Source organism: Girardinichthys multiradiatus, chromosome 2, assembly GCF_021462225.1.
Source record: "Girardinichthys multiradiatus isolate DD_20200921_A chromosome 2, DD_fGirMul_XY1, whole genome shotgun sequence".
NCBI lineage: Eukaryota > Metazoa > Chordata > Actinopteri > Cyprinodontiformes > Goodeidae > Girardinichthys > Girardinichthys multiradiatus.
Window position 1 is genome coordinate 48,313,304 of NC_061795.1, and position 14,361 is coordinate 48,327,664.

A 14,361-nucleotide genomic window follows, 5' to 3' on the forward strand; every position below is an offset into this window, starting at 1 on the left:
GGGTTTTAATGGCTCTAAGAAAATCATAATCCTAATTTTGCCCCTGTAAAAAATCTTCAAAAATTAGAAGAAAAGTCAAACTAATTAATTACATTATATATATTCTTTTTTACATATATTACACATTGAGAAATATTTCAAGCCTTTTTTCCTGTAATTTTGATGATTCTGGCTTATAGATTATGAAAACCCAAACTGACCATCTCAGAAAATAAGAATATCACAGAAGATCAAATTTAATAAGGATCTTTTAAACAGAAATGTGAGGCTTCTTTATTTCTATGCACTCAATACTTGGTTGGGGCTATTTTTGCATGAATTACTGCATCAATGTGGCGTGGCATGACATGGAGATCAGCCTGTGGTTCTGCTGAGGTGTTCAGGAAGCCCGTGTTGCTTAGATAGCGGCCTTCAGGTCATCTGCATTGTTGGTTCTGGTGTCTCTCATCTTCCTCTTGACGATACTCCATATATTCTCTGTGGAGTTCAGGTCAAGCCAGTTTGCTGGTCAACCAAGAACAGGTACCACCGTGGTCATTGGACCAGCTCTTGGTACCTTTGGTAGTGTGGCCCAGTAGTCCTTCTGGAAAATGATATCAGCACTTCCATAAAGCTTGTTAGCAGAAGGACGCATGAAGTGCTCTAAAATGTCCTGTTAGATGGCTGTCCAGTTCTGTTTCTCCTCAGCCCAGGTAAGACGCTTGTAGGCCCGGTGTAGGATTCATCTGAACGTAGTGGATCTTGATGCTGACTCCAGCCTCAGTCTATTCCTTGTGAAGCTCCCCCAAATTCTGCGGTGTTCCCTGTTGCTGGTGCATCTTTTCCTACCACACTTTCCTTTTACTCAACTTTCTATGAAAATGCTTGGTTACAGCACTCTGTAAAGAACCAGCTTCTTTAGCAATGACCTTTTGTGGCTTCCTCTGCTTGTGGAGGCTGTCATTGACTGTCTTCTGTACATCTGTCCAGTCAGCAGTCTCCCCCATGATTGTGTCGCTTACTAATCCAGACTGAGACCATTTAGCTCAGGCAACCTTTGCAGGTGTTTTCAGTTGATTAGCTGAGTTGGGTGTGACAGCATGAGTTTCCAATATTTAACTTTTTCACAACATTCTAATTATTTGAGACACTGAATTTAAATCAAAATTACAAGAATTTAAGGCTTGAAAGATTTCCCACTTTGCTTAATGAATCTATGTAATATGAGTTTAACTTTCTGAAGTGAATCACAATGTCCACATTTTTACTAGGAGTGTTAATAACTGTAGGTGGCGCTGTACTCACAGTGCTAATTTCCTTCCTGATACTAATATAATCCTCTAACCAAACCCCAGGAAAACAATAAAGCTAATTAACTGTGAACGATGGTATTAGGTTGACTCTGTTGAGGCCAAAAGTCTCTTTTTAATGAGCTGTTTGATCAGTCTAGCATTTGTTTTAATGTAATAATAAATTAATGTATTTTCACTCCAGACAATTACCTGCTTGACAAGCAGTTTCAAGGTAACACAAAGTCCAAATGCATGGTGTTGCTCCTCAGGGTTTTCTGATAGTTTTAACAGTTAAATCCTACCTGCTTTGTATCCCTAAAGAAAAAACATGAAGATAATTGTGGAATGTCAGAACTTTGTGGACGAGCTGCATCCCTTTCCTTTCCATGTACTAACCCAGACAGATATGCTGCCATCTGATCTTCCTGGATTTATTCAATAGCTTGATTTAAAGGTTTTTTGTTAGTTCTGCACCCTCTAACTTCTTGTTTGCATCCATTTTCCCCTTATATCAGTGAGATGTTTTAAATCAGAGTTGGTCGTCTTTTGTTCCTTGAGAATGATACTAACACTACTTTTAAGGTCACAGATGACAGAATAAATATGATTTTGTCCAGTAACAGCAATGTTGTGCTAATTTCATTGCTTGTAATCTTTAATCCTGCTGATCAGTTCAACCTGCTACTTTAGCTTCAGCATTTTATTTAGTTATTTTTGTGTCTGCTGCTGTTCCCGACAGAATCCATTGCTCGATCCAGTAAACTGCTCAACTGGTGCCAGAGACAGACGGAAGGATACAGGAACGTCAGCGTAACCGACCTCACCATGTCATGGAAGAGCGGCTTGGCACTATGTGCCCTCATTCACAGATACAGACCAGATCTGATGTGAGTAACAGGAATCAGAGCCTGCAGAGTCCAAAGTTTAACGCAGGAGTGCTGAATAAAAATGGTAGATTTCTTTTCTAGTTGCAGTACTGTTGCAAAATTAGATACAGTCTTGTCATGTATGTATGCTGGTATAATGTGGTACGATGTCTAAACATGAGGAATTGAAAGAGCACCTGGAACTTCTAGTCGTGTCACGTCTTTGAAGTATGAGTCTTGATTTTGATGCACTCCCAGTTTGAACAGTTCTTGTTTATTGGGATCAAGGATGTGAAATTCAGTTTTGAATTACTTCAGGACTGAGTACATTATTCATATTTAGGATAACTTGATAATCTGGGAATGAAATAAAAGGTGGACCTTGCATCACTGTAAATAAGGTGATGATAACCAGTTAATGAAGTTCCGTCGGGTCCGTTATGGGAACCTTCCTCTGCATCACACATCTACAAGTCGTTGTGTAAACACTCCCCTTATCATTGCACACACTAAACAGTGCAGTTTCCATCCGCTGTGTCTAATGGAGTTTATTAACCTCTGGAGGTTATGTTGCAATTAACATTATGAGCTCTTAGTGCCTGTGTCCTATCTGACCTTTACAGAGTAATGCAGCAGTTGTGCTCAGCTGCCTCTGATTGGCCAGATGATGGGAGGAACAGAGACTGAGTCATAAGTGGAGGTTCAACAAAACTGCGTTCATGCATTCACATGTGTAAGATAGATGTTAAAGAGGGTTCAGTTGGAGGTTTCAATCAGTCTCTGATGTGATATTTTGATGCTTATGGTTTTAAATGGACTGAATGTAGTAACTGAGATGTATCGATGAGGCATGTTAAGAGTATTTTCAGCTGAAGTATGACGACATTTACAGTAAGGCTTTTCCACAAAGTATACAGTAGCTTGCTGTGCAGAAATGCTCAGTGTTAGTGGTTCTATTAACCCAGACTCCCTGGCACCTCATCCAGATGAAAAGTTAAGGGTCTGGTTTGTTGGAGAAACTTTCTGTCAACTTCTGTTTCAAATCTATATGGAAGTGTCTCCATTAGTACATAGCTATTGAGGGTTTTATCGGGTTCAGTAGAAATAGATTATTTTTCCTTTGGAGAATCACGCTTCACTGAACTGAGTCCTGCTTTTGTTCAGTCTAGTCTTACATGATGTTTAGAAAATGCTTAATATTTATCATCTGTAAAAAACTAAAGCTGAAACTCCCGGGCCTAGTCAAAGCCCAGATAACATTGAGAGGCTGTTGGCTGAAAAAAGTCTTGAATCACCTCACAGCTGAAAGTGAAGATTGGTGCAAGACTGATGTGAGAGATGGTAAATGGATTCAAGAAGCTTCTCACTGATGTTAGTTCAGCCAAAGGGGCTAAAAACTAGCTGTTAGGCGGTAGAGTGTCTTATTTTCTTCCTCGGGTAGAAAATACATTTGTGTTTATTTATATGCTTAAATAAGTAAAATCAGGTTGTTTTTTGCTGTTTATGTGCAATTAAACATCTTTCTGTTCCCGAGATTAAAAAACAAACAAACTAGATGTCAGTATGTGAAAATAGCTCTCTAAAGAACTGATCGTAGTTTCTTCTCACTTTGTCTTCTGATTTCTGATTTGGTTTGTCTCTTCAGTGATTTTGAATGTCTGGATGAGGAGAACCACGAGAGGAACAACCAGCTGGCGTTCGACGTGGCAGAGAAGGAATTTGGCATATCGCCATGCATGACTGGCAAGGAGATGTCTTCTGTGGTGGAGCCAGACAAACTCTCCATGGTCATGTACCTCAGTCAGTTTTATGAGATGTTTAGGGACATAGTGCCACCTGGAGGTGAGTAGCAATAAAACAAAGGGGGCTTTTGTATTTCTGATGGACTTCTTTTTTTGCGTTTTGAAAGCTGCCATATTTTCTAATGAGACCTTTTTATGCATTTAAATTTGTTCAGATAACCTCAACTTGAGTCCAGAGGAGAAAGCTGCCCTGATTGCCAGTACAAAGTCTCCCATCTCCTTCCTCAGCAAGCTGGGGCAGAGCATAGCGATCTCCAGGAAACGAAACCCCAAGGTAAGAAACAAAAAATCTAACTTGCAACAACTTGAGCTACTTTTTTTTTTCCCTCATCTCATTTTTAAACTTAATATTCAGGTCAAAATAACACCTAGCATTTTGGTAACAGGACAAAAAAGAGAAGGATGTGGATGGTTTGGGCAAAAGAAGAAAAACCAGTCAGTCTGAAGATGTGAGTAGTACTGACAGAAAAGCTTGTGACTATTATTTCAGTTCATCTATCTAGAATAAACTAATTATTCTCATTTGACTGCTGCAGACGGTAAAAAAAACCTGTTTTTTGTTTCCTCAAAGGAGGATGCATCCAGGACCTATCGTGAAGAAAGACCGTCTGTCCCTGCTGTCTTGTCGGAAAGAAAAATGGACTCTGCTGCTGCAGGAAACCACAATAAAGTGAAGGTCATGGCCACCCAGCTGCTTGCCAAGTTTGAAGAGAACGCCCCTGCTCAGACTACAGGGCTCAAAAGACAGGTATGCAAGAAATATGCATGACTTGTTTCCTGGTTTTAGAGCTGGATGTGGTGGGCACCAGGTTGAGAAACAAGGAACACATTTACATTTAGCTAGAGGAGCATGCAGACTTTGATGCTTTGTGACAGAACCTCTTGTTTGATGGTGGATGTGCTGTAGGCCACTGTATTAATGAGCTGAGGTCCAGAATACTGAGACCGGTCAAGCAGACAATTGTTCCTGGGTCATGTGGGCGGCCTTGCAGTGCCGACTGGATGTGAATGGGCTGTCTGATTCACAGTCCTTTGGTTTGCTGGGTACTGATGACCAACATGTGTAATGTGAGGGACAGTGGGGTTATTGAAATTCTGGAAAACATTTCTGAAAAGGAACCTTTAAGCTCCTGGGGCCTCAGGTCCAAAGACGTGCAAGGATTTCCACCTGAAACTTGGTGAACAATTAAATTGAGAAAACATCACAAGAACAACCAAGTCCCATTGTATGAAACTGCTTCTGTATTAATCCAAACACCTTTTCTTTGCACACCCCAATTCATGTGAATATTGTGCACGAGGAGACACCAGACTCCTCCTTGCAGGACTCTAGTGTCATTTAAGCAACAATATGGATGTGAATAGGAAGAAGAGAAGGTTGGATATGTTCTATAATGAGGCTGATGCTCTAAAGACAAATACTAGACAAACTGTGAAAAATGTATTTGGTTTTACATGGATTGCACACAATTATTGTAAAGGAATGTAAAAATGTTCTGGGGAAAGGTAAAAGCTGAGAGTGAAGCGGAGGCACTAAACACTTTATTCATGAGTTTATTGACTACCCTGCTGTCAACGCAGAAGCACCCAGAAGCCTGGTAGGACGCTCTGAAACATTAGTTTAACCAGCAAGAAACAGGAAGGCACTCACTTGACACACTGACTATACATGATGCAACAGATGTGTGTTCAACCTGAGACAGAAACATATTTATCCTATCGTTGTGCCTTTATGGCCGTGTGGGCACTCAGTAACTTGTATTAAATAAGGAAAACCGTTTTTTTCTGCAAACTATATATACTAAAGTTGGCCTGTTTAGTTGCATAGTTTGGGAATTTGATAAAACCTAGCTGACATGATGCCAACTTCATCCCACTCAGCTAACAGGGCTTGGTCTGCCAGCTCCCTCTGAGATGTCTCTGTTGCTGGGAACTCCACTGTAGTCAGCAGCTGTATGGTACAAGTACTACTAGTAGTAATAAACCCAGTATTGTTATAAGTAGTTTCTGCATCATTCATGTAATTGCATATTACGTGGCTTTATCAATTGTTCATGTGCGTCTTGTGTGCAAAACAGTAGTTTCCAGATCATTAAAGACTTCCAAGCACACCAGTGGGTCAGTAACTGTACAAACGCAGTGCGAGATCCACTCATGGAGTTGCAGTGAGCTGGACACATTTCCACAGAGAGATCATTACTGATACATCTGAACTCTTTTGTGGCAAATGGTATTTTTCATTCTTTATTTTAAAATCAGGCCTTTTCTCTTAAGTCTTGTCTTAAGAGAAAAGGCAGTTCTGTCAGTTCAGAATTTTATTAAAATACTTTTTGCAAATGTTTTTGAGGATTTATAAATGGTGAACGAGGTCATATGTTTTCCTCTGTTTCTTTAGATTCACCTTCTGCATGACATCATATCAATTCAAATAAAACATTCGTTTGCTTCTTGATATCATCATCATCATCATCATTGTTTTAAATTCCTAATTTTCAGCCTTTTTTCTCCACACATCTGTGATTCTCTTTCTTTTGTCTGTTCTCTACCTGGCTTCACCTCCCCTCTGTGGACCACTCCATGATGCCTTGCATGATTGTTCTGTCTCTCATACTGGTCTCTGCCACTGTCATCTTTGCCTGACCATTAAGGGGGACTCTCTGCCCAATCTGGACCGCCTTTTACCCCCTTCCCCACCATCAAACCCAGTGAATGAGCCAGTGCGAATGGCTCCTGTCCCAGCATGGAGAAAGGTAAACTTCATCCCCTTTAGAGAATAACCATGTGTCGGCTGCTTTGGTTTGACCTGTTCCTTTTGGAGCTCTGCAGACTCTGAGCAGATTCAGATCTGTTGGCTTGGTTAGATAAATGACCTCTAAAAACTGAGTAACTGATTAACCGTCGGTGAGGAAGCTGTGCTGCTTTGTGTGTTTGTTTGAGAGAGTGTGTCATGGATCTGCAGCACTGTCATGCTATCTCCTCCTTGATTGTTCTGTTCTGGTTCAGAGGCGCACCCAACAGCAGGAGAAGCTGAGCATTCGCTACAAAGAAATGGTCAAATGTCAGACACTGCCCAGCAGAGGGGAACAGGTATGGTTAGTTTGTAGTTCTCCCACCCTTGGAACCTCTTCACATCCTTAGATCATAGATCTCAGCTATTATAGATACATACATACAGTTCAGATGAAGTTGAATGAAGGCTTTCAGTCACACAACGGCATCTGGCTGGGTTCATTTTACATGAAATATGAAGGTAGAAAACATCCAGCGCCAGTTTGACTTGTATTGGGATTAATGACAGCAACGGTTTATACTGTTTTCGTCAGTAGATCCTTGTCAGCTGTGGACAGTTCTGCAGTGCCATTTCTCATTTATAACATTATTATCAATATTTGATGCACCGATCAATGATTTTTGCAGCCACTCCAATCACCGGTTTTATAAAGCCAAAACCGATTTTAGCCCGTTACGATTTCCGATATGGGTCGGTATAGTATCCTCTCGATAAAATAACTAAGTAAAAATACTACGCTGACAACATATTACCATATTGCCCAAAAATGGTACCTGTGGGCACGACTCGTGATGCAATGTTGGAGGACGCCGAGCCATGTACCGAGGCCTTAGCCCTCGACGCGGCTGTCTCGGGTCCTGGTCCGGTGATCTTGCCCCCTTTCTCCACTCTATTTCCTGTCTCCCTACTTTCAGAAAACTAAAGGCCACTGGTGCTGTAAATTTAAAAATAAAAATAATAAAAATGGTACCGTTGGCATTTATTTATTTTTAATGTTGATTTTGTCACACAATGAACACTTCTACATTTAGAAGTTTTACTTTGCTAATTGTGCAGAATATTATGCTTTTTTCTGTTCGGCACGTTTCTAGAATAACATTAGATTGGTTTATTAGTCAGGCCATCTGCTCCGGTAGCCAGCCTAATTAACTGACATGCTGCTTGCCAACTGTAATTATAAAACAGTGATGCTGTAATGAGACTGATGATTAGTTCTCCTTTATTTTTGCTATAGAAAATATTTTCCAAACAGTCAAGTTGGTCAAGCAAAACGTGCAGGATAACTCTGTTAGCCAGCTGACCAGCAGTGTGCATCCCTGGATTACTGCCTGCCCCATATATCAGATCACTCCTGCACCTTCTCTCACATCTCATTTAAAAGGACTTTACCTGTAGAAACAGTATGATGATGGGGTAATCGGTCCATGCCTGATTTCTTTGTACCAGTCTGACACTCAATCAGTGCCATGTTTCTTTGCCTGAAAACTCTGAAGCTTTAAAGAGCAGTAAATAACACCAGTATTGGCTCACTCACCAGTAACATTTCAGATGCTGCAGTATCTGTTTTTCCTGAGAGCAACAGATGACTGATCTCAACTTTAGTTTCAGCGGGACGGCCCTATATTTCTAAAGGTACACCTGACTCACCACATACAGGTACACATGAAAAGAGGCCATGATAAAAAAAAAAAAAAATGCAGACAGACAGAAAATCACAGACAGAATACCAACAGTAGGTACTGGGAGATGAGTTAAGTTGGGACTTGGATACTGATAATTAGAAATGCAGTGTGCAGGATCTCGATCTGACACCTGGGATTACAGCATCAGCTCATCATTATACCTGTAATCTATCAGATGGATTATTAGTCTGCTTATTTTATCATGCTGTGTGTGTGTGTGTGTGTGTGGTCTGTGTTTTTATGGATGTTATAATTGTTGCAGCTCAAGTGAAAGCTCACCACACTCGTACCCCTAACCAACTTGATAACTCTTCCCGTCGGGTTTAAAAGCTCTACTCCATTAAATGCTCTAATTGACTTTTGGTTTTCACGACAGCTGGTTTATTGTGTTTTATTTAGCTGTTGCGCATCTTATCATTTTGTTCTTCTGTTATGATCCTCTTCTGAATTTGCTGTTCCTGTCCCTCACTTTTCAAGGCCAGAAGCAGTGCAGATCAAACGTCCAGCTCGGGCTCTCGGAGCTGCCCGAAGAAAACTATTCTGCTCCCTTCTTCCTTCTCCACTTCCTCGCTCTGTCTTCATTCAGAGGTGACTTAAAGTCTGCTCTCTGTTTCTGTTTGTCTACCCCCGTAGTTACAAATCCACAGCAGACCTCCCTTTACTCTGACTACTCTCAGCTTTTTCCTTTCCAACAGTCTCCTAAAGTATTTCAGCTGCTCTTCCTAAGACTTAATTAGTGGTTTGAATGCAGAAAATGATAATTTGCCTCAACTTGACTTTGTAGAGAGATCCACAGTATTATTCATATCCCAGTTAGTTGGTAGTGAATGTTATTACCAGAGGAGCAGCCTGTTGTCACGCTGCGGGGTGTAAATACTGTACCTCAGCTCTATAAGTCACAGCCTGCAACAAAATAGTGAGAAATATTTTTATAAGCCCATTTCTTATTGTTTCTACTTTGAAGAATTTATCTCCTGAGGAAGAGGAACTTGAATACTATGAAAGACCTTTGACACACAGGGTACAGTACTGCATTTCTATTTGTTCAGCATTCTGCATAAAACATGTTCAAACAAACCATTAGGTCTTACAGAGCTCCTTTAACAGGAAGGGAAGCAGTTACAAACAACTGAGCCAGCTCCCATTTCCATCCCTGGTATACAAGAAAGGGCAGACCGCATAATCTCCAAGTTTATGGGCAAAGCTGATAAACCACCAAAGGTGATCAGCATGCTCGGGCATTTTCGAAAGCAAGTTTTTTATTATATTTATCTACCTGATTGCTCATTTGTTGCACAGATAAAAGCGTTTCTGTTAACTCTGGAAGTCTAACATCCCCTTTCAACTTTCCTCTGCCTTCCGGAAGCCTAAGAAAAAGCTGTCCCGTTTCTTTTTAGAGCAGTGGTACGCTTCCCGAAGTCTGAACCCGAGTCCAGCTTTACCTCTGTCCTCCCCAGATGATTCCAGAAAGGTCAGCGTTTTGCTGTTGCAGCCTGAGACTCACTCTTTTGCGGTGCTGAAAAATAAGTTGCACAAGTATTCCTAGATAAAGCCTTGATTAAAATTTCACATTTTGAGTTTATTTAAAGTGTAGTCTTTAGTTTTACTTATTGTTTACATACGCTGCCTTAAATTTTTGCATGAATTGAAGTCTGGAAAGTTAAAAACAAACCAGGCTCTGTTTGAACCACAAGGTAAGCATTTTGAACAAAATGTTTGATTTTGGTGCTTTTACAAACAAAGGTTTGTCTTCGTAGTTCCAGTTGGTAACCGAATCAATTACTTTTCTGCAGGAGCCAGTGAGGCTGCTGGACTCTGACCAGATGCCTATATATGTGCTTAGTATTCAGGAAAGAGCCCAACAACTTGAGTCTCAGTTGGAAGGCCAGCGAATTGGGCCACAGGTGAATCTCCGCATTTAACTCAGATAGCTGAAAAGATGTTTAAATGCATTCGTAAAATAGATATTTGGTCAAATTTTTAAGAAATGGCAGGAAATGATCCCTCTATTTCCAGTAATTTAAGCATGTAATCGTGCAGGTTTACCTGTGACTATAGAAGGGCATCAAAATACAAGTTACTCTCGAGCAAATGTCAACTGCGGAGAGATGCACGTTCGTATCTCTCTAGCAATTATTAAAACACATATATCATCACATGTTAAAGGCAGAAAAGCTAAAAATGTTAAAAGTATGAAAGATAAGTATATATGGATGATGATGTTTAAAAGCGTCTGCAAAGCCAATCTCTCCATGTCTGGGGACAGGCCAGAGATAGTTTTCTTGAGGAGAAAAGACCTTCTTGGCAGGGAAATGTGGAAAGAATGTGTGACCCCTTATTGAGGAGACAGAAAAAATATGTTGTGAATACTTTTGTTACAAAGATCATCTATGCTTCTGAGCTCCATAGAAGTAAACAGATCCGTCTGTTTGTAACACTATTGGAAACTTGGATTTAAGGGAAAGAACAACCCAAACATGAGGGACACAGATGACATGCCACAGCCAAGACAGATACGTTGAGCAGGGAGTCAGCAGCCACACCATTGTGGTGACCATAGCTTTCTTTTGGGTATAGTTTACCACATAAGAAATCACATTTTTTTACCATGATCTTTACTTTTTAATATTCTGTCAATACCACAAATCTGTTAAACTCTGCAGATTGCATTACCTCTATGACCTCCCTCTCTAATAGCTCCCTCTGCATGTATATACAGAATAATTAGGTGTAGCAGCATCATTATTTTCTTAGTTTCTGGGCTAAATGACAGAGAGAACATTTGACTTCAGCTGCTACACCAGGCATCGGCCTTCCACCTGAGTATTTTTCAACGTTTTCAAATCTTTGTATATCTCCTTTTAATATAAAGAATGGAGGAAAATTATTAAAATATGAAATATTAAATGTTCATCTTAGATTATGAGTTGAATAACTTTTCTTCCACATAAACTAAACCTATACAAACCTTCCTCACCTTTCCTCTCTCCCTCTTGAGCCTAAGAAAAAGCCGTCCCGTTTTTTTATGGAGCGATGGCACCTAGCCCGAGCCCAGAGCCCCCCTGGTCCCCCGCCTTCCACCTTTGTCTGTTCCAGACAGGTAGCTGTGGTGCATCTGGAGGGCATGGATTGACACTGCACCTGCGTTTGGTGTTTCAAGAAGATGCATCATCTCAGTTAGCCGCAGAAATGGCTTAACATGACTAAACTCACTGCAGGTTTTATCTTGCTGGCAAATAAAAACACAAACTGAGCTGCAACCTGCTGCATATTGATTGTTGTTGTTGTTACTAAAAAAAAAAGTGTTTTTCTGTAACTGTGACTCTGAACTCCTAAATATTATTACCTTGAAAGTACTCAGTTTTCCTCCCTGTTGTTCTGCTTCCAGTAGTTGGTGGAAGTGAACGTAATCTTGTGTAATTCCCCTGTTGATGATCACAGATCTCACTGCAGCCAAGTTGCAGTTGAGCAGCAGGAAGGAAACACAGCATGTGTCCCATTCATCTGTACTGATAGTTATTATGGGCTTAAATTTGGCTCATTCAGCACTCGGCCTAAATTCATATGCTATAAAGGATTCGAATTGTGTCTCAAATCTAATCCTAGTGTAGATTAATTCTGGATTTGAACCAAAGATGATTTCAAAGCCTGATGAACTGCCAACTTTAGTTAGGACCTGGTTACTGGTTTTGATGATGCTGTGCAGCATCTTCTGTTAATTGATAATTCATTAAGTGTGTGTGTGTGTGTGTGTGAATAAAGAATGCTGCTTGAAATGAATGTGGAAGCAGCAATCCCTATGAGCAGTGTGTTTTGAAGAAGCACTGTTTAAATACTAATGCAGTTCATTTTTCTAACATCTGTGAAACTCATGTTCTGTAGACCAAAAGACACAGAGTGATCTATTTGAAGTGTTTCCTTCTGCTGATTTAAATGATTATGCTTTATAGCTAAAGAAAGGCCAAAATTCAGTTTCTCTGAAATTTACACCGTTAAGACTAAGAAACAGGAAGGTTTAGTGGAAGGAAAAATTAGTAGATGTGGTGCACAACAAACCTTGTCAAAAGCAGCCTTTTGAGACTTATCAGAGCATCAAGACCCACCACAATGACATATCGAGGACATGGGCTTCAACTGTTTGATTCCTTGTGCTAATCCATTCCTGAACCAGAGATGAAGTCGGACGCGTCTCACCTGGGCTAAGGACAAAAACAATTGGATTGTCAGTGGCCCAAGGTCCTCCCATTTGGTAACTAGGTCCTGGAGGAAGTGTGGGTAGGCACATGTTTCTACAGTCAGTGATGACAGTGATGATTTGAGGAGCCATGTCATCTGGTGCTGTTGGTCCACTGTGTTTTGCCAGGTCCAAAGTCAGTTCAGACATCGATCAGGAAATGTTAGAGCTCTTTGTGCTTCCTTCTGATAACGACGTTTATGGAGATACTAATTTCATTTTCCAGCAGGACTTTGTATCGGCCCACACTGTTATAAGTAACAAGGATCATACCTGCTTTAATCACCACTGTAACTCCAGCAAACTGGCCTGATCTAAATCACCCAGAGAAACTATGGGCTGTTGTCAAGAGGAAGATGAGAGAAACCAGAACCAACGATGCAGATAAGCTGAAGCTCTGCTATTAAAGCAACATGAGCTTCCTGAACACCTTAGGAGAACCACAGACTGATGTCCTCCATGCCACACTGCATTGATGCATGCAAAAAGGAGGCCAGACAAAAGATTAATAGTGCAGACACTTAAAAGTGCATGGACATGCTGTCCAGTAGGTCCACATTTCTGTATTAAGATCCTTTTTATTGTTTTTTTGTAATCCATAATGTGAGATTATCTCTTTTGCTTGTGTCCCTTTTGTCTGTCCCACTTCTTCCTTCCACTCAACTTCCCTATAATTATGGATACAGCACTCTGTGAACAGAGCTTCTTTAGCGTTGCCTTTTGAGGCTTACACTTATGGATAGTGTTGATGGCTGCTGGACATCTATCAAGTCAGCTGTCTTCTCCATGGTTGTGTGTGTTATACCATAATATGTCTGAGAAGCTTTAGGGGATTTTCTTTGCTGTAAGCCATATTGATGAAAATTTACAGAAGTATGTACTTCAAATGTGTCATTCTGTGTGTAATGAATCTGAATGAGTCTCAGCTTTTTGAATTGAAATAAATTCATTTTATTGACATTTTATTTTATTGAAATAGTTCCATATTTGTTAGACTGAGTGCAGAAGTTCTGTTTGGTTTTGGGTTGTTTTTATGAGCCGTGTTTTGTTTGCAGCTTTTTAAGTGAGGCGACTGGAGTGCTTCTGAATGCTTGATCAGTCAAGCAAGGAAATGCTGCTTTGTCATGTGCAAAACTCCGTTTTTCCCCCTGCTTGTACACACACCTCTTTCCTTTGTTCTCCATGTCCATTTCTTCCATCATTTTTAATGTTTCTTCACTTTCCTCCCTTGTCTCTCATGCTGTTGATAGCACATTGTGAGGATGTACACGGGGGGAGTTAGCACACTGGCTGAGCAGATAGCCAGCCAGCTTCTGTCTCAGGAAGAGTCCAAACCCACCCATGTACCTGAAAAGGGGGATTTGGTAAGCATGTTGTCTGTAGGGTAGAAAGCATGCCGCAGCGCCCGACATTGTGTTGTGGAGAATTCTTTGTTGTTAATGAAGTGACCCATCAAATACAGTTTTCAGCTGTGGATTGAGTGTATCATGTAAGGATTATGATAATCGATTAATTAATATTTATCAAGAATTATAATTTACAATCATAATTTGAGAAACATTAATTTCTTAACCAAAAATCTTTACTTACCAATCGAGATCAGACATGTCCTCTGATGTTGTAATTGTGGCTCAAAAACCCTTGATAATAACAATTATTAAATTCTCAGTAATAATTGATAACTATTACTAGATGTCACTGTTTAGTGAACCGTT

General features: G+C 40.3%; 1 protein-coding gene across 1 annotated transcript in view; it reads left to right on the top strand.

Moving 5' to 3' along the window:
- mical3a (microtubule associated monooxygenase, calponin and LIM domain containing 3a) overlaps positions 1–14,361 on the top strand; it is an 82,463-nt gene that overhangs the window by 12,971 nt on the left and 55,131 nt on the right. The window contains exons 11-24 of the mRNA XM_047387973.1: positions 2,011–2,158; positions 3,783–3,979; positions 4,095–4,213; positions 4,326–4,388; positions 4,511–4,687; positions 6,588–6,689; positions 6,943–7,026; positions 8,890–9,000; positions 9,377–9,433; positions 9,520–9,633; positions 9,779–9,883; positions 10,206–10,316; positions 11,411–11,512; positions 13,897–14,010. Coding sequence (XP_047243929.1) covers positions 2,011–2,158; positions 3,783–3,979; positions 4,095–4,213; positions 4,326–4,388; positions 4,511–4,687; positions 6,588–6,689; positions 6,943–7,026; positions 8,890–9,000; positions 9,377–9,433; positions 9,520–9,633; positions 9,779–9,883; positions 10,206–10,316; positions 11,411–11,512; positions 13,897–14,010 — 1,604 coding nt within the window. The remainder of the gene's footprint in view (positions 1–2,010; positions 2,159–3,782; positions 3,980–4,094; positions 4,214–4,325; positions 4,389–4,510; positions 4,688–6,587; positions 6,690–6,942; positions 7,027–8,889; positions 9,001–9,376; positions 9,434–9,519; positions 9,634–9,778; positions 9,884–10,205; positions 10,317–11,410; positions 11,513–13,896; positions 14,011–14,361) is intronic.